The sequence below is a fragment of the Schistocerca serialis genome, chromosome 3 (genome assembly GCF_023864345.2).
Source record: "Schistocerca serialis cubense isolate TAMUIC-IGC-003099 chromosome 3, iqSchSeri2.2, whole genome shotgun sequence".
NCBI classification, from domain to species: domain Eukaryota; kingdom Metazoa; phylum Arthropoda; class Insecta; order Orthoptera; family Acrididae; genus Schistocerca; species Schistocerca serialis.
In genome coordinates this window covers 816980913-817005575 of record NC_064640.1, presented here as the reverse complement: position 1 = coordinate 817005575, position 24663 = coordinate 816980913, and the positions used below count along the sequence as shown (strand labels likewise).

At 41.1% G+C, this 24663-nt stretch overlaps 1 protein-coding gene across 1 annotated transcript in view; it reads right to left on the bottom strand.

Moving 5' to 3' along the window:
- LOC126470701 (heat shock 70 kDa protein 14-like) overlaps positions 1 to 24663 on the bottom strand; it is a 203539-nt gene that overhangs the window by 50737 nt on the left and 128139 nt on the right. The window contains exon 5 of the mRNA XM_050098702.1: positions 5837 to 5998. Coding sequence (XP_049954659.1) covers positions 5837 to 5998 — 162 coding nt within the window. The remainder of the gene's footprint in view (positions 1 to 5836; positions 5999 to 24663) is intronic.

Below are 24663 nucleotides of genomic sequence, written 5' to 3'. Positions count from 1 at the left end.
ACTCTTGAAAATAAAAGCTCATCTGGTTTAGATAGTGTTTCCAATACAATATTATAAAGTTTTGTTCCAATATAAAAAGCATGGTCTTATCTGAAATATGTGATGTATCACTAACATAACTCATTTTTCCAAAGAGGCTGAAATATTCTGTTGTCAAACCTCTCTTTAAGAAAGGTGATAAAAAGAGATGTCAGTTCAATAACTACTGACCAGCTTCACTGCTGACACCATTTTCCAAAATGTTTGAGAAAGTGATGTATTCTAGAATATTATCTCACCTTAGCAGCACTGATATCCTCAACGAACCACAGTTTGGGTTTCAGAAGAGTTGCTCTACTGAGAATGCCATTTACATATTCCCTTGCCAAATTTTACGAGCACTAAATAATAAAATAGCGCCATCTGGTATTTTCTGCAACTTATCTAAGGCATCCGATTATGTGAATCGCAGCATTCTTTTAGATAAATTGAAGTTTGGTGGGATTGATGGTATAACCAACCAATCAATGCCATAGCTACACAAAAGACTGCAGAATGTTGTACTTAGTAAGTCTAGCAATATATTCCAGGGATTTAATTTTGGAACTCTTAAAACAGCTTAGTTCAGCTGCATTTGCACTTAGAATCATTGTAAACCTTGGGGAGACAAATCAGTAAGGTGACATATTTTGCATACTTTAATTCAATAATGTCATATGGAATAATGTCCTAGGGTAACTCATCTTTCTTTTGTAAGTCTTCGTTGCTCAAAAATGTGGGCCCAGAATATTATGTAATGTTCACTCATGATCATCTTGAAGATATTTGTTTAACTCTAGCAATACCAACACATTTTTCCCGACAGTTGCCCTAAAAAAATTTTTTTAAACAAAAATATTCATTATTTGTTCTTTACTTGCATCAACAACATACTTTTTAAATACATACTAATATGTAAGTAGGGTCCAGAACCTAAAAATATCTTTTACCAAACTCTTAGTAATATCAACGCACTTTCCGTAATGTGGGCTATCAATGAGTGCTACTTTAAGCCCGCCATAAAAATAATTTAAGAAATGGAAATTTCATCAAGATTTTTATTTACAACATACTACTTAAATAGTTACTGATGTGCAAGTATGGACCTAAACCTGAAAATATTTAGTATGACATTCACTGGGAAAGTGACATCTAATCCTAAGATTAAAATTTTTGGGGTAAGTTTAACTGAAAATTTTAAAGCATTTGCAGAATCTGGTAGAAGAATTCATTAAAAATCTATAAATATTTCTTTTTTAATCTTAAAATATAAAGTAACTGACTAGATTACGATATTTTTATAAGGCGGACATTCCACCAGGACATGAGCAAATGTTTGCAAGGGAATGATACTGCCTACGGGTCAATTAAGAGGGATTTGGAAAAAAAGAGAAGTAGCTGTATGAATATCATGAGCTTAGATGGAGAACCAGTACCAAGCAAACGGGGGAAAGCAGAAATGTGGAAGAAATATATAGATGAGCTATACAAGGGAAATTAAGTTGAAGGCAGTATTATAGAAAGGGGAAAAGGAAGTAGATGAAGATGAGATGGGAGCTACGATACTGCAAGGGTAATTTGACCTAGGACCAAAAGATCTATGCCAAAACAAGGCCCCTGAGGTACATTTTTATCAGTAACATCTGCTGATGTCCTTTTGAGAACCAGTCATGACAAAACTATGCACCCTGGTGTGCAAAATATATGAGACAACAGGCAAAATACCTTCAAACTTCAAGAAGAATAATTCCAATTCCAAAGGAAGCAGTTGCTGACAGGTGTGACTATTACCAAAATATCAGTATAGTAATTCACGGTTGCAAAATACTGAAATTATTTACAAAAGGGAAAAACTGGTAGAAGCCAACACCAGGAAAGATTAATAGCAATTATAAGGGTTGAAGGGCATGAAAGAGAAGAAGTGATTGAGAAGGGAAAGAGACAGGGCTCTAGCCTATCCTTGGTGTTATTCAACTGGTACAATGAGCAAGCAGTGAAGGAAACCAAAGAAAAACTTAGAAATAGTGTTTACGGGTAATCATGCACAGGGCTCAAATTTATGTCACACACTGTCCGTTTTGCTATCAAGATGTAATTCCACTGTTTATGCCCTGGTTCCTTCTATCTTTAAATTTATATTTATCAACATTTACTTAGCAAATATTTGGTTACATATCCAGTTATTTTCTGAGCTAATATTTCCCATCATTTCAAAATGGTAAGGATCTGTAACAAGAGTTATGCTATCTTGGTTGATTAAATTGCCTTCCCAGTCTCTCATACATGCTTCTCTTATCTGGGCACAAGCAACCCATCCTAATGAATTTTTTGTACCAGTGCTAAATGGCGTTCCTTGTTGGTGGCTTCTTACCATACTTGGTTTTAAGCATCCATTGAACAGCTGTAGTACACTCGTTTTTGTCGAACTCCAACACACAGAAAACCTGCCACGTTTGCGACTAGCCCTGACTATCGGCAAATTACCAAACTACATGGTATACATGGAAAAAAACCTACAGGGTTTCTCTTCAAGACGACATGTATGATATCTGTACAATGTTTGGTTCTTACGCAATAAATAATTGAAAGTGTTCCCGGACTTTATGTACACCCTGTATTAAAGCTACACAGTTTTTCTCCATTACATTATCTCACATTATAATACATTTCACCATATAAATGCAACCTTGCATGGGTTTGCAATACTAGCATTGACAACTGCTATAGCCAATTTTCTGATCACATCCTAGTAATTAACAGTAAACCTCAATGAGGATTCTTTAAAGAATCTAACACTCATGTATAAAACAGTTTCAGACTGTATGATTACTCTACAAACGAGTTAATGTGTTAAATATATTTGACATTAAACATGTAAGTGAGAAAAGTTTAGAAAAGATTTGAAATTACGTGTAAAGTTAGTTGGAAGTTGCTAAGTGCTCTCATTCTCAAATTCTGGGTGAATATAGCCTGGACAACTTGCACGCCCTGAGTTACGCTGCCTCAAGATACGTACATCATTTCTAACTATAAGACTTTTATTACTGTGCCCGACTTTTAACATAAGATTTATACCTCTTAATGAGTAAATTATGACAGAATTTTAATGTTTTAAATTTGGCCAATAATTAAATGAAATACTGAAAGTCAAATTTTTGTTGCCCTTGGAAGCCATCAGATAGGCAATCTGTAACTGGAATCATGAACCATATGCCAAATAGTGGGTTAGATGTTTAGTAACACAGTTTACACAACAAACATAAGACTATGAATACATCTCAATACTGTTTCAAATTGCATCATACATGTATTCTATTTCAAGGCAATTTATATTTTTCACCATCACTGAAAACTCATTAATAAACCCAAGACAATTTACTGTTCTTAATATTACTGTGTGGAGTGTAGCCATGTATGGAAGTGAAACGTGGACGATAAATAGTTCAGACAAGAAGAGAATAGAAGCTTTCGAAATGTGGTGCTACAGAAGAATGCTGAAGATTAGATGGGTAGATCACATATCTAATGAGGAGGTATTGAATAGAATTGGGGAGAAGAGGAGCTTGTGGCACAACTTGACTAGAAGAAGGGATCGATTGGTAGGACATGTTCTGAGACATCGAGGGATCACCAATTTAGTATTGGAGGGCAGTGTGGAGGGTAAAAATCGTAGAGGGAGACCAAGAGATGAATACACTAAACAGATTCAGAAGGATGTAGGCTGCAGTAGGTACTGGGAGATGAAGAAGCTTGCACAGGATAGAGTAGCATGGAGAGCTGCATCAAACCAGTCTCAGGACTGAAGACCACAACAACAACAACAACAATATTACTGTATTTCATACACCACTGGCAGTCTTCTGTAGTGTTTGGAAAAGAATTTACAGTAAAATATTATATTTTCAAAGGAGACAGGTGCATTTTGCACATATTGTCAAAATGACCAACTACTAGGAGCGGGACAACAATCATCACTACACATAATACAAAGTGTGATAAAAAAAGTAATGGGAATTTTTTTATTTCGTGGGCTTCATACATCTGATCTTCAATTTCTTTCCTTTTTTTCTCTTGTTGATACACATGTTCCTGATATATGTTTGGGATTTTCAGCTGTTTTAAATATTTATTTTATTGTTCACAGTCGAAAAGGTTATACGTGTTTTCAGAGTCCCTGGAAAATGTTTTACTTTCGAAAAAGGTGGATCAAAGAATTTACACTAAATTTTAAACAATGGAAACTCCAGGCAGGAATATCCAACATAGGAAAAGATAGACTGCTACTTACTGTTAGTTGCAGACAGGCACAATTAAAAGATGCTCACAAATACGCTTTCAGCAACAGCCTTCATTGCAAAAAGAGACACACACTCCATTCATTCACACAAGCAAGCACACCTCATGAACTACTGACCGCCAACTCCGGCAGCTGGGGTCAGACCTAAGATGCTGGAGTTGGTGGTCATGTGTGCGTGAGGTGTGCTTGCTTGCGTGAATGAATGGTGTGTGTTTCTATTTTTCCAATGAAGGCCATTGCTAAAAGCTTATTTGAGTCTTTTAACTGTGCCTGTCTCCAATTTAGTGTGTTATCTTTACAGTAAGTAGCAATCTATGTTTTCCCCACATTGTTGCACTAAATTTTGCTTGAAAAATTGAATAAAGTGTAGCACAACATTTGAAATACTGACTGTGGCTTTTGGCAAGTCTACTATGAGTAAGACAAGAATTTATGAGGGGTATGAACATTCCAAAGAGGGTTGAGAAGACAAAGACAGTAACCGTTCTGGATGCCCTAGCACATCATTACTTATAAAGTGGAAGTAGTAAAGAAAATGGCTCTGGAAAACCACCAAATCATCATCAGAGACGTTGCTGATGATGTCAGCGTATCCTTTGGCTCATGCCAAGTTTTTTTTTTTTTGTGGGTGTTTTGGGAATTAAACGTGAACCAGCAGCAAAGTTTGCTCCAAAATCATGGAATTTTGACCAAAAACGTCGCCACCTAGACTCCACTCAGGAAATGCTGAACAAAGTTGACAACAATCCAGAACTTCTAAATAAGATTAAAACAGGTGACAAAACATGGGTATACGGGTATGACACCAACACCAAGACCCAATCATCCCAATGGAAACTGCCTGAAGAGCCAGGACTGAAAAAAATTCAACAAATTCGATCACATGCCAAGGTTCTTCTCACTGTTTTCTTCAATGACAATTGGATAGTGCATCAAGAGTTCTTGTCTTATGGTTGTACAGTCAATAAGGAACACTACCTGTAAATTAAGTGCTGTTTGCATGAAGCAGTCCTAAAAAAAACCTGCCAGAACTGTGGCAAAACTACTCGTGGAAATTGCACCACGATAATGCTCCCGTTCACATCTCAATGCTTGATCACAATTTTTTGGCAAAAGCCAAAAACGTTATGTCGCCTCAGCCACCATACTCACCAAACATGGCCAAATGCAACTTCTTCCTATACCTGAGGTCGATGAAAACAATGAGAGAACGTTGTTTTGCCACCCCTGATGAGATAAAAACAGAATCACTGAAGGAGCTGAACATCATAACGAAAAGTGAATTTCAGAAGCACTTCCAAGATTGGAAAAAGTGCTGGCGTAAGTGTATCATATCTGAGGGGGATTACTTTGAAGCGGAAAAGGCTGATGATTATGAATAAACAAAGATTCTTTAGGAAAATAAAAATTTCCATTACTTTTTGATCACAAATCATACATAGGGTAATTATCAACAATATTACAATAACACAGTGTCAAGAAGAGAGACATCTTGTAATAACAGAGACCAATTGAACTCACTGGTGAAATATTTCGGCGAGGAAGTTGGCAAGTATTTCTGTGAACTTGTCCCCTCCGAAGTTTGCTTTATACACATGGCCTTTCACTGTGTACATTCCTGCACAGCACAATACAACTGTAACATCCATTGTAGCTCCCCCCAGGCGATAAACGAGGCACATCCTGCAGGAGGTATGTAATCATTACTCATAAATTATTTATAAATACAAATTATATAATTACAAACAATGTTATACTAAACAACGATTACTCAATTTCTGGATAAAAAAACACAAAAAATTAAACCCAGTAATTATTTACAAGAACTGACTAATTTATATATGGGAGTATACAGGTTTGATTCCACATCCTACCATCCAAATTAAGGATTACACAAAATAACAAGAAGAATACATAAATTTTCTCACATGACATCTGTCCTCTAGGTTCTTGAAAGATGCTGTCACCATTAAAACAACATATTTCATTATAACACAGTCCAAGCAGAAACAACTGAATAACACATGCACATATTTCTGTATGTGGTTTCTTTATTTTATCAGATAAAAAGGAAGAAATATAAAAGTTTAACATTTTGTCAACCCAGAACATTAGGAACAGAACATTAGCTCATGAGGAGATGTGAAGGAAATGGCACTGGAATAAAATTATTATTGCATTTCTTTGAAGTGAGAAGAGGAAATCACAGAAAACTTAAATTAAAATGGCCAGGTGGAGATTTGAACCTCACTCATCTTGAAAGTGAGTTCAGATTTTGGTTTGTTATATCAACTCAATTTGAAAAAATTTAAGAGAATCATTTGATGATTACATTTCAATTATGTCCCTTTTTGCAGCTCTCTCTCTCTCTCTCTCTCTCTCTCTCTCTCTCTCTCTCTCTCAATAAAAGTCTGAAGCATCCACATACCTCACCACCATAAACACACTGAACAATGGATGCCCATACAGGACATGGGGATTTGCACCTAAATTATATTAGTATTTTTTCACACATCTATGTAGGTTTAAGATCTTTATCAAGATCTATAACATCTACCACAGTCTCTGCAAACACACTTTGGTTTACATAGATAACATAACCAAATATCTGCATTTTACAGTTCTGAAAAATTACACCCTGTTACTGAATTTTCCTTAGCATAAAATGCAAAAGAGACAGAGCCTCAGAATGTAGAACAGCTGTACAGCCGGTACTAGACTGTCTGCGATTCTAAACTGTTACTTCCGGAGCCAACTAAACCAAACAACCAGAAATGAATGAAGTCATCACCTGCCAATGGCACTGCCCGATAACTATGACCTGCTGCCTTTTCAGGGATTGGGATTCTGTTGTATAGGGGTAATTAAAAGGAATGTTACTTACAACCAGTGAGGTGCCAGTATTGTAATTTGGCTGGGAATGACTTCCTATGCATGTGAGTGGTGCCAGCTGTGTGCAGCACAAGGCGAAGCAATGGCCACAAAGTGCATCAGTGTTCTGAACAACACTGGGCTATTATCCTTCATAAGGAATAGTGTAGTTTGTTCTTGTAACCGTGCCTGTGTGTATTGTGGTTGATGCTTTCATTAGAGTGGTGTGTTAAGAGTTTGCACAAATGCCAAAAACAGAAACAATGACAATCCAGGAAATGGATGAACTCTTGGCAAGGCAGTTTGCCGAGCTAAAGGAGATAAATGAAGCTTTGCAAAGAGAGGGAGACTTTTAATAGCGAGAATGAGCATAAACAAGTGGATGTAGTGGAAGCAAAAGCTTTGGTTAGTTCACCTATCCCTTCTCTGGATCCTGTCACAGCTAATCTAGCAACTCCTTTTTCGGATAGGGCAACCGAGGATGTCTCAATGTTCAGTGATGACCTGGAAGCTGCCGCTAGGTTGGGCAGTTGGTCAGACAAGACATCCTTGGATGTGTCTAAATTACAGTTGGTTGTGATGCAAGCAGCATACATCAGTACCATCAAGTGCTGGATAAAGCACAGACATTTAAGCAGCTTAAGAAGGCCCACTAACCACGTTATCGCAAGCAGAATATTGCAAGGCTTTTTTAGAGAACAGCTTAATGGGTTGTCTCAAAAGTGAAGTGAGTTGGTAGAGGCATTCATAGGCAGAATTAGGAAAATCAATGCTAACTTGTACGAGCTTACACAGAAAGTAGAAGCAGACAGAATTACTCCACAAGAAGAGGAGAACAGGAATCAGATGTGTTTTTAAGAGGACTTCCAGCAGACATGTCAAGGAGAGCGACAATGGAAAACCCGAAGGATTTTGCTGCCACCACTATGGCTGCTAAGCAAGTGGAAGAGATCAATATTGTGGCCTGAGGACAAGATAAGGGTTGTGTGTTTCTTTTTCCACACAAAGGTGAAATGCTACAGCTGTGGACATATGGACCATGTTAAAAAGCAATGCAGAAAACTTCAGTGTTACAAATGTGGGTGGGTACTGACCTTCAGATGATGCGTGTTGCAGAGGTACTGGAATGCAATAACAAGATGGACATGTTGCACTATATTGTGCACTGAAGCCTGGTACATGTGAAGGAAATAGATGGGGATTGTATGGTTTTGGAAAGTGTGGATGATTTTAGCTCTGATAAGTTAAGCTTATAGATTGCAAACTTGGAGATCATGGACGAGTATAATCTGGGTAGGTCGTGTGAGGACCTTTGCCACAACCAGACCATCAACACAATTGCATTATGCGAGAAGGTAAAACAATTTGGAGGGAAGAGATAAGTCAACAATGAAAGACTTGTTAATATGATTTGTCAACCTGTTCAATCCCGGTCAATCATTACCTGCAATACTGGTAACTCGCCATACCATACCAACGGTTAACAATGCTCTAGTGTATAAGAAGCCGTACAGGATACCTAGGCACCTATAACCTATACTGGAAGAATTTATTGATCAACTGCTGGCTGAGGGCAATACTGAATCAAGTTACAGTCCATGGGCAGCTACCATTGTAATAGTCCTGAAAAAATCATAGAATGGAACAAAAAAGCATAGATTTTGCTGCATGAGCGGTGATGGACAGACATCCTGTACTAAATATAATGGAGATTAGAGAGAACTTAAGTCAATGTAAATACTTCACAATGTGTATGAGGAGTGGTTATCACTGTTGGAAGTGGTTCTGGAAGGGCGGCCAAAGACCACATTTACTGTCCCTTGGAGTCACTATCAATATTTTAGGCTGCCATTTGGTCTGAAGGATGTGCCAGCTATCTCGGAGGCTATTAGTATCCGATGGAGTGCTCAGAGGATTAAAATCAAGACTGTTTTTTATCTCAACAACATAACTGCATTTTCTAAGGATATGGAAGAGCACATGCAATGGTCAGAGGAATTCTTTAAGAGGCTAAATCCAGCACAGTTAACACTCTGTAATGAGAGGAAGATGTGAATATTGACGCACGCCTAACTTCTGCAGAATGTGTTTTCTTACCACCACAAACTACATAGCAGTTTCAATCATTTTTATGGTTCTGTAATTAATAATGGGAATTCATTGAAGAGTTTGCCGAAATTGCTAAGCTATTGAATCATTTGTTGAAAAAAGGTGTGGAATTTCCATAGTCAACTTTTAGACAGCATTTGAAAAATTGAAGGGAGCATTGACAACAAACCAGGTACTGATATTCCCAAACTATGAGGGACAATTTATTCTGTCATGTTTCACTAGGCATGGCCTCCACCTCAGAAGGTATGGGAAGGGGAAGCTGGCAAAGCTTATAGACGACAGTGTAGTGGGTGTTGGTAGGATCACTCATGGAAAAATTCCTGTAGTAGTTGATGTTGAAGCTGCACCTATTTTAGAGTGAAGACAGCTGATATGTATACCTGCTAAAAGGAAGTCCCTCTAACTAAAGGCTTATATTCAGAGGAAGTCATGTTTCCAAGAAGAGAAGGAATTAGCATATTTCATCAAAATATAAAAGGTATTAGAGATAAAGTTAGTGAACTGCTTACAGATGTGATTCTGGAATTATTGGTATATTGGAGTACCACAAAATAATTTGACAATTCAGGGGCTTCCTTTACCAGGATACAGATTAGCTGGCTGTTTTTCAAGGAGTTCTTTGTGGGGTGGGGAAGTTGCTTCTTGTTGTTGTGGTCTTCAGTCCTGAGACTGGTTTCATGCAGCTCTCCGTGCTACTCTATCCTGTGCAAGCTTCTTCATCTCCCAGTACCTACTGCAACCTACATCCTTGTCAATCTGCTTAGTGTATTCATCTCTTGGTCTCCCTCTACGATTTTTACCCTCCACGCTGCCCGCCAATACTAAATTGGTGATCCCTTGATGCCTAAGAACATGTCCTATCAACCGATCCCTTCTTCTAGTCAAGTTGTGCCACAAACTTCTCTTCTCCCCAATCCTATTCAACACCTCCTCATTAGTTATGTGATCTACCCATCTAACCATAAGCATTCTTCTGTAGCACCACATTTCGAAAGCTTCTGTTCTCTTCTTGTCCAAACTATTTATCGTCCATGTTTCACTTCCTTACATGGCTACACTCCACACAAATACTTTCAGAAACGACTTCCTGACACTTAAATCTATACTCAATGTTAACAAATTTCTCTTCTTCAGAAATGCTTTCCTTGCCATTGCCAGTCTACATTTCATATCCTCTCTACTTCGACCATCATCAGTTATTTTGCTCCCCAAATAGCAAAACTCCTTTACTACTTTAAGTGTCTCATTTCCTAATCTAATACCCTCAGCATCACCCGACTTAATTCGACTACATTCCATTATCCTCATTTTGTTTTTGTTGATATTCATCTTATATCCTCCTTTCAAGATACTATCCATTCCGTTCAACTGCTCTTCCAAGTCCTTTGCTGTCTGTGACAGAATTACAATGTCATCGGCGAACCTCAAAGTTTTTATTACTTCTCCATGGATTTTAATACCTACTCCAAATTTTTCTTTTGTTTCCTTCATTGCTTCCTCAATATACAGATTGAATAACATCGGGGAGAGGCTACAACCCTGTCTCACTCCTTTCCCAACCACTGCTTCCCTTTCATGCCCCTCAACTCTTATAACTGCCATCTGGTTTCTGTACAAATTGTAAATAACCTTTCGCTCCCTATATTTTACCCCCACCACCTTTAGAATTTGAAAGAGAGTATTCCAGTCAACATTGTCAAAAGCTTTCTCTAAGTCTACAAATGATAGAAACGTACGTTTGCCTTTCCTTAATCTTTCTTTTAAGATAAGTCGTAGGGTCAGTATTGCCTCACGTGTTCCAATATTTCTACGGAATCCAAACTGATCTTCCCCTAGGTTGGCTTCTACTAGTTTTTTCATTCGTCTGTAAAGAATTCGCATTAGTATTTTGCAACCGTGACTTATTAAACTGATAGTTCGGTAATTTTCACATCTGTTAACACCTGCTTTCTTTGGGATTGGAATTATTATATTCTTCTTGAAGTCTGAGGGTATTTCGCCTGTCTCATGCATCTTCCTCACCAGATGGTAGAGTTTTGTCAGGACTGGCTCTCCCAAGGCCGTCAGTAGTTCTAATGGAATGTTGTCTACTCCCGGGGCCTTGTTTCGACTCAGGTCTTTCAGTGCTGTGTTAAACTCTTCACGCAGTATCGTATCTCCCATTTCATCTTCATTTTCATCCTCTTCCATTTCCATAATATTGTCCTCAAGCACATCACCCTTGTATAGACCCTCCATATACTCCTTCCACCTTTCTGCTTTCCCTTCTTTGCTTATAACTGTGTTTCGATCTGAGCTGCTGATATTCATACAAGCGGTTCTCTTTTCTCCGAAGGTCTCTTTAATTTTCCTGTAGGCAGTATCTATCTTACCCCTAGTGAGATAAGCCTCTACATCCTTACATTTGTCCTCTAGCCATCCCTGCTTAGCCATTTTGCACTTCCTGTCGATCTCATTTTTGAGACGTTTGTATTCCTTTTTGCCTGCTTCATTTACTGCATTTTTATATTTTCTCCTTTCATCAATTAAATTCAATATTTCTTCTGTTACCCAAGGATTTCTACTAGCCCTCGTCTTTTTACCTACTTGATCCTTTGCTGCCTTCACTACTTCATCCGTCAAAGCTACCCATTCTTCTTCTACTGTATTTCTTTCCCCCATTCCTACCAATTGTTCTCTTACGCTCTCCCTGAAACTCTGTGCAACCTCTGGTTTAGTCAGTTTATCCAGGTCCCATCTCCTTAAATTCTCACCTTTTTGCAGTTTCTTCAGTTTTAATCTACAGTTCATAACCAATAGATTGTGGTCAGAGCCCACATCTGCCCCTGGAAATGCCTTACAATTTAAAACCTGGTTCCTAAATCTCTGTCTTACCATTATATAATCTATCTAAAATCTGTCAGTTTCTCCAGGCTGCTTCCATGTATACAACCTTCTTTTATGATTCTTGAACCAAGTGTTAGCTATGATTAAGTTGTGCTCCGTGCAAAATTCTACCAGGCGGCTTCCTCTTTCATTTCTTAGCACCAATCCATGTTTACCTACTACGTTTCCTTCTCTCCCTTTTCCTACTACCGAATTCCAGTCACCCATGACTATTAAATTTTCGTCTCCCTTCACTATCTGAATAATTTCCTTTATTTCGTAACACATTTCATAAATTTCTTCGTCATCTGCAGAGCTAGCTGGCATATAAACTTGTACTACTGTAGTAGGCATGTATTTTAAATTAACTAAGGCATTTGATTGTGTAGATCACAAAATACTGCTCCAGAAGTTGGACCATTACGGAATACGGGGAGTAGCTCACAATTGGTTCACCTCTTATTTTAGCAACAGACAGCAAGAGGTTATTATTCACAATGTTGAGAATGGCTGTGATGTGGGGGTCTCAGTGGGGTACAGTCAAGTGGGGGCAGACCCAGGGATCAGTGTTGGTGCCACTCCTGTTCCTTATTTATATAAATGATATGCCGTCTAGTATTATGGGTAACTCTAAAATATTTCTGTTTGCTGACGACGCTAGCTTGGTAGTAAAGGATGTTGTGTCCAACATTGACCTAAGTTCATGGCTTGTAGAAAATAAATTAACTCCAAATCACAGTAAGACTCAGTTTTTACAGTTTCTAACACACAATTCAACAAAACCTGACATTTTAATTTCACAGAGTGGGCATATTTAGTGAAACTTAACAGTTAAAATTTCTAGGTGCTCAGATAGATAGTAAACTGTCGTGGGAAGCCCACATTTAGGATCTTGTTCAAAGACTTCATGTTGCCATTTTTACTATTGGAACAATATCTGAACTGAGCGATCATTCGACACAAAAATTAGTCTACTTTGCTTATTTTCATTCGCTTGTATCATATGGTGGTGTATTTTGGGGTAAGTTCTTGTTGTATTGTAGATTGCATTTACTTAAATTTATGGATTGACTTTTTTTGGGTTCATATACATTTTATTTTTATCTATTATTACTTTTATGTTGTAATTTCATGTACTGACATGTTCCATGACCTGGGAGATTTTCTCCTCAGTTTGGTCCTATGGAACTTGACATGTAAATAAAATAAATAAAATTAATTTGAATGTTGATTTTTGTGCATCATTATCTGACAGGCCATTACTAAATTTGATCACAATGTGCTTCTCAATTTGTAGACAAGCTATTGAAAACAATACGTATGATCCTGCGACTATTTCCCCACGCTCTAGTTGCAAAGTGTGACATCTTTATCAGATTGGAAGTTTATTAATGTTATTTTTGCTGTAAATTAGTCAAAAATATAATATTGAAATCTTTACCAAATTAATTTGATGTGTATCTTATAAACTGAGATTGACAAAGTCCTAAGTCTGGAAAGTAAAGTCATCTCACCGAACTGAGAGGTGAAGTGAAAACTATACTTAAAAATAACCCATCTTTAATCCAGTTTCTAAAAATATGGATTGTACCTAGTAAGATGTCCTAGGTCTTTGAGGCATGTGGTTTACAATATACACTCCTGGAAATTGAAATAAGAACACCGTGAATTCATTGTCCCAGGAAGGGGAAACTTTATTGACACATTCCTGGCGTCAGATACATCACATGATCACATTGACAGAACCACAGGCACATAGACACAGGCAACAGAGCAAGCACAATGTCGGCACTAGTACAGTGTATATCCACCTTTCGCAGCAATGCAGGCTGCTATTCTCCCATGGAGACGATCGTAGAGATGCTGGATGTAGTCCTGTGGAACGGCTTGCCATGCCATTTCCACCTGGCGCCTCAGTTGGACCAGCGTTCGTGCTGGACGTGCAGACCGCGTGAGACGACGCTTCATCCAGTCCCAAACATGCTCAAGGGGGGACAGATCCGGAGATCTTGCTGGCCAGGGTAGTTGACTTACACCTTCTAGAGCACGTTGGGTGGCACGGGATACATGCGGACGTGCATTGTCCTGTTGGAACAGCAAGTTCCCTTGCCGGTCTAGGAATGGTAGAACGATGGGTTCGATGACGGTTTGGATGTACCGTGCACTATTCAGTGTCCCCTCGACGATCACGGCCAGTGTAGGAGATCGCTCCCCACACCATGATGCCGGGTGTTGGCCCTGTGTGCCTCGGTCGTATGCAGTCCTGATTGTGGCGCTCACCTGCACGGCACCAAACACGCATACGACCATCATTGGCACCAAGGCAGAAGCGACTCTCATCGCTGAAGACGACACGTCTCCATTCGTCCCTCCATTCACGCCTGTCGCGACACCACTGGAGGCGGGCTGCACGATGTTGGGGCGTGAGCGGAAGACGGCCTAACGGTGTGCGGGACCGTAGCCCACTTCATGGAGACGGTTGCGAATGGTCCTCGCCGATACCCCAGGAGCAACAGTGTCCCTAATTTGCTGGGAAGTGGCGGTGCGGTCCCCTACGGCACTGCGTAGGATCCTACGGTCTTGGCGTGCATCCGTGTGTCGCTGCGGTCCGTTCCCAGGTCGACGGGCACGTGCACCTTCCGCCGACCACTGGCGACAACATCGATGTACTGTGGAGACCTCACGCCCCACGTGTTGAGCAATTCAGCGGTACGTCCACCCGGCCTCCCGCATGCCGACTATACGCCCTCGCTCAAAGTCCGTCAACTGCACATACGGTTCACGTCCACGCTGTCGCGGCATGCTACCAGTGTTAAAGACTGCGATGGAGCTCCGTATGCCACGGCAAACTGGCTGACACTGACGGCGGCGGTGCACAAATGCTGCGCAGCTAGCGCCATTCGACGGCCAACACCGCGGTTCCTGGCGTGTCCGCTGTGCCGTGCGTGTGATCATTGCTTGTACAGGCCTCTCGCAGTGTCTAGAGCAAGTATGGTGGGTCTGACACACCGGTGTCAATGTGTTCTTTTTTCCATTTCCAGGAGTGTATCATGTGAGTTTGGAGTGAATTATTACAACAGTGTAATCACATTATTAATGAACAGTGCAAGAAACACTCCAAAATGTATAACTAAGACGTTGTGAGAAACCATTCATTGCAAAGCATGGTGTTACCAACACACACAAATTATTATTTGACAACACTGAAATCCTGGCACACACCTTGTGTTACTGGGATTCATTTATCAAGAAAGCAGTGGAGATCCACAAGTGTCCTAAATTTTTTAATGGAGTTGATGGCGTCACCTGAATCCCAACATGGTGGAAAGATCTAGAAAACAATATAAACCCCATACTAATGTGAGTGGCTGATCTGTTTCCTTATCATTGTTGTGGTATTATTGGTAAAGCGAGCATAAGCATGAGCATGAGCAGTACTAAAGAAAGCACGAGAGCTTTAAATCTGACAGATATGTGTTGACTAGAGTTTGTTTACATCTTACAGTTTGTCATACCAAGGTATTAAGGAGACATTTTGGGAACTTGCTTACCTGTTTTACCTGTTTTGGTGAATTTCAGTAGTTGTTTCTGTTCGAGTGAGTGTATGTTCAGTGAATTCTGGAAGTAGTCAAAGTTATAGGTTTTTAGTTATTCCAAGATAGATACCAGAGACTATATGCTCATTTCCTGAACAATGTATCAAGTTACATCTTCATTTTAATATTTGGTGGCTAAAATCTGCTTCATTTTAAATGATCAAGACTTTTTATTTAAAAAAAAAAATTACACGGACATGATCAAATCTGGTAGAAGTAATATTACTGAATATATTGCTGTGTTAGTCTAGAACAAAATTAGGTAAGTAGAACCCAACAACATACAGATACTAACTTTATATAAATTAATCCATTGAGTAGGAGGAGTTGTCAAACAGAAATTATTTCAGTTGTTTTTAAAACTTTTATTATGTGCCTGCACCCTTAATTTGTAGGTGATGTTTTCAAATATTTTTACAGCTGAGTAAGTTAAGTTGTGAATAGTGGAGGCAATTTTTGTTCCAAGTGTTAGACTTACAAACAATACTACTATTTTTAAATTGTGCCTGATGCCTCACAACAAACTTCATAAGAGAGGTTGTTAGGATGCCTAAATTTTTAAACAATTGCCTTCATGAAGTTTGAGGATGACCACCAGATATCCTTACAGAATATTTCTGTATGATGAATATCTTGGTGGTAAAGGATGTTGTGTGCAACATTGGCTCGGATTCAAATAGTGCAGTTCATGACCTAAGTTTGTGGCTTGTAGAAAATAAACTAACGCTAAATCACAGTAAGACTAAGTGTTTAGTTTCTAGCACACAATTCAACAAAACCTGATGTTTTAATTGCAAAGAATGGGCATATGATTAGTGAAACTGTAAAGTTGAAATTTCTAGGTGTTCAGATAGATAGTAAACTGTTGTGGAAAAGCCAAGTTCAGGATCTTGTTCAAAGACTTTGTGCTGCCACTTTTACTATTCGAATGATATCTGAAGTGAGTGATCATTCGACATGAAAATTAGCCTACTTTGCTTATTTTCATTCGCTTATATGATATGGTATTATATTTTGGGGTAACTCATCCCACTCTAAAACGATATTTTTGGCTCAGAAAGAGGCAGTTCAGGCAATAAGTGGTGTAGGTTCATGAACCTCTTGTCGAACCCTGTTCACGAGTCTGGGTATTTTGACATTGGCCTCTCAATACATATATTCCTTAAAGTCATTTCTTGTTAACAATATTAGCTTATTCCCAAGAATAAGTAGCTTTCACTCAGTTAATACTTGCCAGAAATCAAACCTGCATTTGGATCAGACTTCCATAACTGTTGTGCAGAAGGGTGTGCAGTATACTGCTGCATCCATTTTCAATAAGCTACCACAAAAATTCAAAACTCTTTCAAATCGAAACCGAAGAGTTTCCTCATAACTTACTCCTATTCTGTCAAGGAGTTCCTTGAAAAGTTAAGTTGATACTTTTTGTATGGTTGATTGCATTTACTTAAACTTATGGACTGACTGACTTTCGGGTTCATAAACATTTATTTTTATCTGTTATAACTTTTATGTTTTAATTTCATGTACTGACACGTTCCATGACCTTGGAGATTTGCTCCCCAATTTGGTCCTACAGAACCTGTATTGTAAATAAATAAATAAATAAAATAAATAGACATGAACAGTCAGGTGATTGAATATATTCCCAGTTAGGATGTAGATGGCAAGGAACACCTGACAGAATATACACTCCTGGAAATTGAAATAAGAACACCGTGAATTCATTGTCCCAGGAAGGGGAAACTTTATTGACACATTCCTGGGGTCAGATACATCACATGATCACACTGACAGAACCACAGGCACATAGACACAGGCAACAGAGCATGCACAATGTCGGCACTAGTACAGTGTATATCCACCTTTCGCAGCAATGCAGGCTGCTATTCTCCCATGGAGACGATCGTAGAGATGCTGGATGTAGTCCTGTGGAACGGCTTGCCATGCCATTTCCACCTGGCGCCTCAGGTGGACCAGTGTTCGTGCTGGACGTGCAGACCGCGTGAGACGACGCTTCATCCAGTCCCAAACATGCTCGATGGGGGACAGATCCGGAGATCTTGCTGGCCAAGGTAGTTGACTTACACCTTCTAGAGCACGTTGGGTGGCACGGGATACATGCGGACGTGCATTGTCCTGTTGGAACAGCAAGTTCCCTTGCCGGTCTAGGAATGGTAGAACGATGGGTTCGATGACGGTTTGGATGTACCGTGCACTATTCAGTGTCCCCTCGACGATCACCAGTGGTGTACGGCCAGTGTAGGAGATCGCTCCCCACACCATGATGCCGGGTGTTGGCCCTGTGTGCCTCGGTCGTATGCAGTCCTGATTGTGGCGCTCACCTGCACGGCGCCAAACACTCATACAACCATCATTGGCACCAAGGCAGAAGCGACTCTCATCGCTGAAGACGACACGTCTCCATTCGTCCCTCCATTCACGCCTGTCGCGACACCACTGGAGGCGGGCTGCACGATGTTGCGGCGTGAGCGGGAGACGGCCTAACGGTGTGCGGGACCGTAGCCCAGCTTCATGGAGACGGTTGCGAATGGTCCTCGCCGATACCCCAGGAGCAACAGTGTCCCTAATTTGCTGGGAAGTGGCAGTGCGGTCCCCTATGGCACTGCGTAGGATCCTACGGTCTCGGCGTGCATCCGTGCGTCGCTGCAGTCCGGTCCCAGGTCGACGGGCACGTGCACCTTCCGCCGACCACTGGCGACAACATCGATGTACTGTGGAGACCTCACGCCCCACGTGTTGAGCAATTCGGCGGTACGTCCACCCGGCCTCCCGCATGCCCACTATACGCCCTCGCTCAAAGTCCGTCAACTGCACATACGGTTCACGTCCACGCTGTCGCGGCATGCTACCAGTGTTAAAGACTGCGATGGAGCTCCGTACGCCACTCCAAACTGGCTGACACTGACGGCGGCGGTGCACAAATGCTGCGCTGCTAGCGCCATTTGAGGGCCAACACCGCGGTTCCTGGTGTGTCCGCTGTGCCGTGCGTGTGATCATTGCTTGTACAGCCCTCTCGCAGTGTCCGGAGCAAGTATGGTGGGTCTGACACACCGGTGTCAATGTGTTCTTTTCTCCATTTCCAGGAGTGTACATTGATACAGATGAATAAGTAGAACTGAACTATTGAACCACAGAGATGGAAATGTTGGCTGTTATTTATGCTATTACGTATTTCCACTGTTATTCGTACACGAAAAAGTTTAAAGTTGTGACAGACCATGGTGTGTTGAAGTGATTGCTGGGACCACAAGAGGCTCCAAGTATGTTAACGTATTGTGCTCTGAAATCAAGTGAATTTAACTATGAAGGCATATACCAATCAGGAAAGAAAAACAGAATTCTGAGAGCCCAAGAAGGAAGATTTGATTTCAAGTATTTAGGGCACAGCTGCAGTCCACAAAGCACTATGGCCTGTTGTGTAGGAATATGAAATACAGCCCCAGTGTGGTGCCAACTGCGCTTGAAATGATTAATGACTATCATATGACCTTATACATGGTATTTCATTAAGAATGGTCTATATTCAAGGATATTACAGGAACGATCATTCGAAGCGAAAAAATCTGGTAAAGATGGACTCCAAAAAGCATGTCGTAAGAGCTATGAACACCTCATATTCGATACTGTGAACCAAATCTCTTCTACCGTGAGCTCTTTGCTTTCCATATTTTGGTAGGGGGTAGTATGGACCAAACCAAGAAAAAATTGTGTATTAAACATAGACTCTAAAATGCATACCTTAAGAGCTATGAACCCTTGTTCAGTAGAAAAGATGTCTTTCACAGTAGCAAAGCTATTAAAGATATGCATTTTTGAGTCCACATTTACCTGACAATTTTTTCTTGTTGTGGTCCATTCTACCTCATCCCAAAATATGGAAAGCATGTTTCATAGAATCAAAGATGAAGAAAGCTCATAACGGTTACAGTATGCATTTTAAAGCAAGTACAGTGGCAAAGACAATGGTGAAAAGCTGGTTGCTGAAGTTTAGTGTTCCTGATACAATAATTACAAATCAGGGCACTAATTTTATATCCAGTATGATTAAGCACCTATGTCATTTACTAAGCACTCACAAGCTCAGGACTAGCCCTTGGCTCCCTCAGTCTATCAGGAAAACAGAATACATTCACTGTACAGTTGGTAAGATGTTGAGTAGTTGTGGTGAACTTCCATCACAATGATTGGTACATTTACCTTCTGTATGTCATGTCAGCTTACAATTCTGATGTCCAGTGTAGTGTTGGTCTATCACCATGTGAGGTAATATGTGGTACAAATCTGACTTCTGTTTTTGTGGTGATTAAACCTAAAATTGGAAAAACTGGGAATCAGTTATGAAGTTTGCAATGACATTACACAATGTTTGGAAGAAGGTAAAGAAAGCAAACACAGATGCACTAGAGAGTCAATAGCAAATAGGATCACATATAGACCAATTACCACAGTTCAGAATTGGTCAATGGGTCTTAGTGATGAATCCCTGCTCATCTACGAACAAAACAATGAAATTTCTGATGACGCCACAGACCATAGCAGGTCATAAAAATGAAGTCACTCATTAATGTAAAGTTATAATTACGAACAAAGACTCCCATTGTTCATGATGGACATGTTAAGCCATTTAAGGGAACTGTGATGCTCTACTGCAAGTGCTGACATCACTGCCAGTAGAGAGCACTAAATCTAAGAAAGCAAGGGAAGAAGGATGAGCAAAGTGTGCATTATGTGCCTTACGCAATTAGATCACAACGAGGAGTAACAATGATTGTTTTGTTTTGTTTTGTTTTAAGACATTAAAACAACTAAGGTCATATGCATCCATGTCAGAACAGTAGAACACAAAGATGAGAAAGGAGTTAAAAGCAACTACAATCAACGGACAGCCTCTCTTGGAGAAACAGCCATAAAGACAATGGAGGTCCTGAACTAAAGATTAAATATCTTTCGCCATACTGCTACAACGGATAAAAAGCAAAACACAGTCAACAGCTCTCTCACTGTTCACTAAAATTGCCGATAAATTGGACAGCAAACATACAGTACAACTTAAGTGGTTAAAAAAGGGCATCCCATAAGGAAATGCCGAACAGTTAAACGTTGATGACAATGAGCATTAAGAAAGTGGTGGGAAACACCACTTAACAAATGATGGCTAAAAAGACAGTGCCCAACACTCAACTTAGCTAAAATGATCTCCTCATGGCAAGGGGGCCAAGAGAAGGTTGTCCAAGCTACTGGGAGAGGTTTAATTCCCTGCAGCTTATTAGTGTGAAGGGAAGACTAGTGGTGATGCCAAAGTGACACCACTTGCTGACAGATGGCGATAAGCAGATCATCGGAAGGAATGGAAGAACTAGCTGGCTGAGGTAGGAGGACTGCAACCTTGGCAGCAGCATCAGCAGCCTCGTTTCGCATCAGACCAATGTGACCAGGAACCCACATAAACATCACTGTGGCCCCATCAAGAGTGAGGAAGTGAAAGCTTTCCTGGACCCACTGCATTAAGGGATGGATGATGTGCATCACACACAGACTCTGAGGGTATAGAGTCACAGCAAATGACACAATCGAACAGCCTGTGTCACTGGATGTATGATGTGGCCTGATACAGGGTACCGCTCTGCTGTAAATACTGAGCAGTCTTCCAAAAGCTGACACCAAAAATGCTCTGTGGAAATAACGAAAGCACAACCAATACTATGGTCAGTCGGAGAGCCATCAGCATTCAAAAAGGTACTACCGCGATGTTCCGTACGAAGATCGAAAAATCTTATGGGGATAGAGCGAGTCTGGAGTAGTCTCCTTATGAATCAAATGAAGTACAAGGTGAACGTGAGCCGCTGCACGAAGCCAAGGTGGTGAAGGGTTCACACCCAAAGGAAAAGTGGCAGGTAGTTTTAAGTTAATCTGCTGGTGCAATAACCGAAAGCAATCTCCAGGAGATAACAGAGAAGAGGGACATGCACCATACTGACGGTCAAAGGAGGAGGCATAGGATGAGTAGCCAGGCACGGCAGACAAACGGCATGCATACCTGCTGAGGAGAGCATGTACGTACAGTATGTAGTGGGTTGTTTGGGTGCACGACAGCAAGGTCTTCAGCGCCCGCTCCCAGTAACAGATTAAGATGGGTGCCAAGAAAATACTCAGAATAGTAAGATAAAACGGAACGTAAAATACAGGTAACAAGCTTGGAAAAATATGTGCCTACCCACACCGAAGTGTGGGACGAAGCATGCTGTCAGCAGTGAAACTTGGACAACACAGGAAGAAAGTGGTAGAGGGACCTAAAACAATATAGCAGATGGGAGTGGCTAGCTGACCACAAGGAAAAAAGGGAGGAGCCAGCCACTTTGCAAGACACAAAAACCTCCAGCCTAGAAGTTTAGACCAGAGTCCAGACATCTCACAAAACTTTAAAATCCTAGACACATACATCTCATCATTAGCTAAAACACAGGGCAGATCCCCATCAACTTGTGCTTCTGCCCTTGCATCACAGTATGAAATGCAGTCTGTTAAAACGTGCCAGACAGAGATGTGCGCACCACAAGCATCCCCCCCCCCCGTAATAGAAAGCTACGTGTGAGAGGACAGTGCCCAATCCGAAGACGCATGAGGGTCACTTCTTCCCACCTCAGCAACCGGCAGGATGAACACCACAGCCGAGTTGTTGACTTCACCAACAGCAGTTTATTGGCAGTCACCGCCAGCAATTCTTCCTCTCACAACTCCACGCAGTTCTTGTGGAGTGCAGAAATGACTGACTGCTCTCTGCAGGCCTCCTTGGCAGCCCGATTGGCCCATATTCCTACATGACCAGGCACCCAGCAGAAGGACACCTCCTTACCCTGCCGTTGGAGCAAGTACAGTTGGTCATATATCAGCTGAACCATCTCCTCAGTTGGGTACAGATTCTGCAGTGATTGTAAGGCACTAAGAGAATCAGAGCAGAGGAGAAATCGATTGCCCCGAACATGATCCATCCACTCTATTGCCTTCAGGATCGCATGGAGCTCCGCTGCGAAAACAGTATATTCATCAGGGAGGCGAATCCGGGTAACATATCAGGTAACATTACAGAACAGCCAATGAAATTCTCCTGTTTGGAGCCATCAGTGTAAATGACGGTAAAACCGTGACGCACACCTAAAATGTCAAAAAACAGAGATTGGAACGTAAAATCTGGTGTACTATCTTTCTTAAAATTAGTCAAATCTAAAATAAGTCTGGGTCTCCGGAGGAGTCAAGGTGGAAATCTGCTCCAACCGTGACGGAAAACATGAAGACAAGCCATATCCATCGCAGAGAGGCAATCCCGTGCGTGAATCCCCTAGGGCCGCATCGCTCGTTGCCGGTTATGAAATAGCCGTGCCAGAGGAAGCTGAGCAATGGTATGGTATGCAGGTGTGTATGGTGTGGACAAAGTTTTACACGCCTGGCGCACCATAAGTAGCCGCCACCGCATATGAAGTGGTGGTTCACCAGCCTCTGCACAGAGGCTTGGTATGGGGCTAGTTCTGAATGCCCCAGTGGCCAACCGAAGCCCTTCATGGCGCACAACATTCAACATCTTTAAGTAAGAAGGCCTCTAAGACCCATACACCATGCACCCATAATCGAGCTGAGATAGCACAAACGCCCTGTAAAACTGGAGCAGACAAGTCCTGTCGGCTACCCATGTACTGTGGCTAAGATATTTTAAAATACTTAAAGCCTAAGTGACAGTCGTTTTAGGTCTTTAAGATGAGGTAACCGCGTAAACTTCGAGCAAAAAATGGGCCCCACAAATCTCACCGTGTCTTTAAAAGCAAGGACAGTGTCCCTCATCCTCAACTCAGTAAAAGGTTACAAATGAACGAGAACGGTGAAAAAGAACACATGTGGACTTCTCAGTGGAAAACTTAAAACCACTCTTCTGTGCCCAGTCATCCAAATGTCTAAGAGTAAGTTGCAACTGATGCGTTGTTGTTGCAAGGCTTGAAGAAGAGCAAAACAAAGAGAAATCATCCACAAACAAGGAACACTGGACAGGACTTTTCACTATGGAGGTAATGCTATTAGTAGTGATGGCAAATACAGTCACACTTAAAACACTACCCCGAGGGACACCGTTCTCCTGCTCAAAGCAGTCAAACAGGAGTCACCAATTTGGTATCTAAAATATTGTGGCGAGAGGAAAGACTGAATAAAAAGAGGAAGACAACCACGAAAATCCCATTCATGAAGCTGCTCCAGGATGAGACGCCGCCAAGTGGTATCGTAGGCCTTCTCGATGTCAAAAAATGCACCTAGAAGGTGGTGATGGTGGTGGAAAACTTGCTGTATAGCCGCCTCCAGGAGGGCAAGGTTATCGAAGGTGGAACAAACCCTCCTGAACCCACACTGAAAGCGACTAAGGACTTGCCGGGATTCTAACATCCAGACAAGGCGCCGGTTGACCCTCCACTCCCAGGTCTTTCTTGTGCAACTAGTGAGGGCAACACTATGGTAGCTACTTGGGCTCGTGTGGTCTTTCCAGGTTTTAAAAAGGGAATTAAAACTGCCTCATGCCACGAGTCAGGAAAGTGACATGACGCCCAAATGGCATTAAAAAGTGCGAGGAGAATTTCTTTGTTGCGCCTTGTGAGGTGCCGTAGCATACTGTAATGGATCCTGTCGTGACCAGGTGATGTGTCACGATAATGCAGAATCCAACTCCCACATGGAAAATGGGCAATTGTAAATTTCATTAGAAGTGGACTGGAAGTCCAGAGTATACCTCTCAGCAAACGCTCTATGGCACTGGAAACCCGGATCCTGACTGGCTGTTGCAGTAACCGTGGCAAAATACGCTGCCATAGCATGGGCAATGTCTCGTGGATCCGTGTGGAGAGT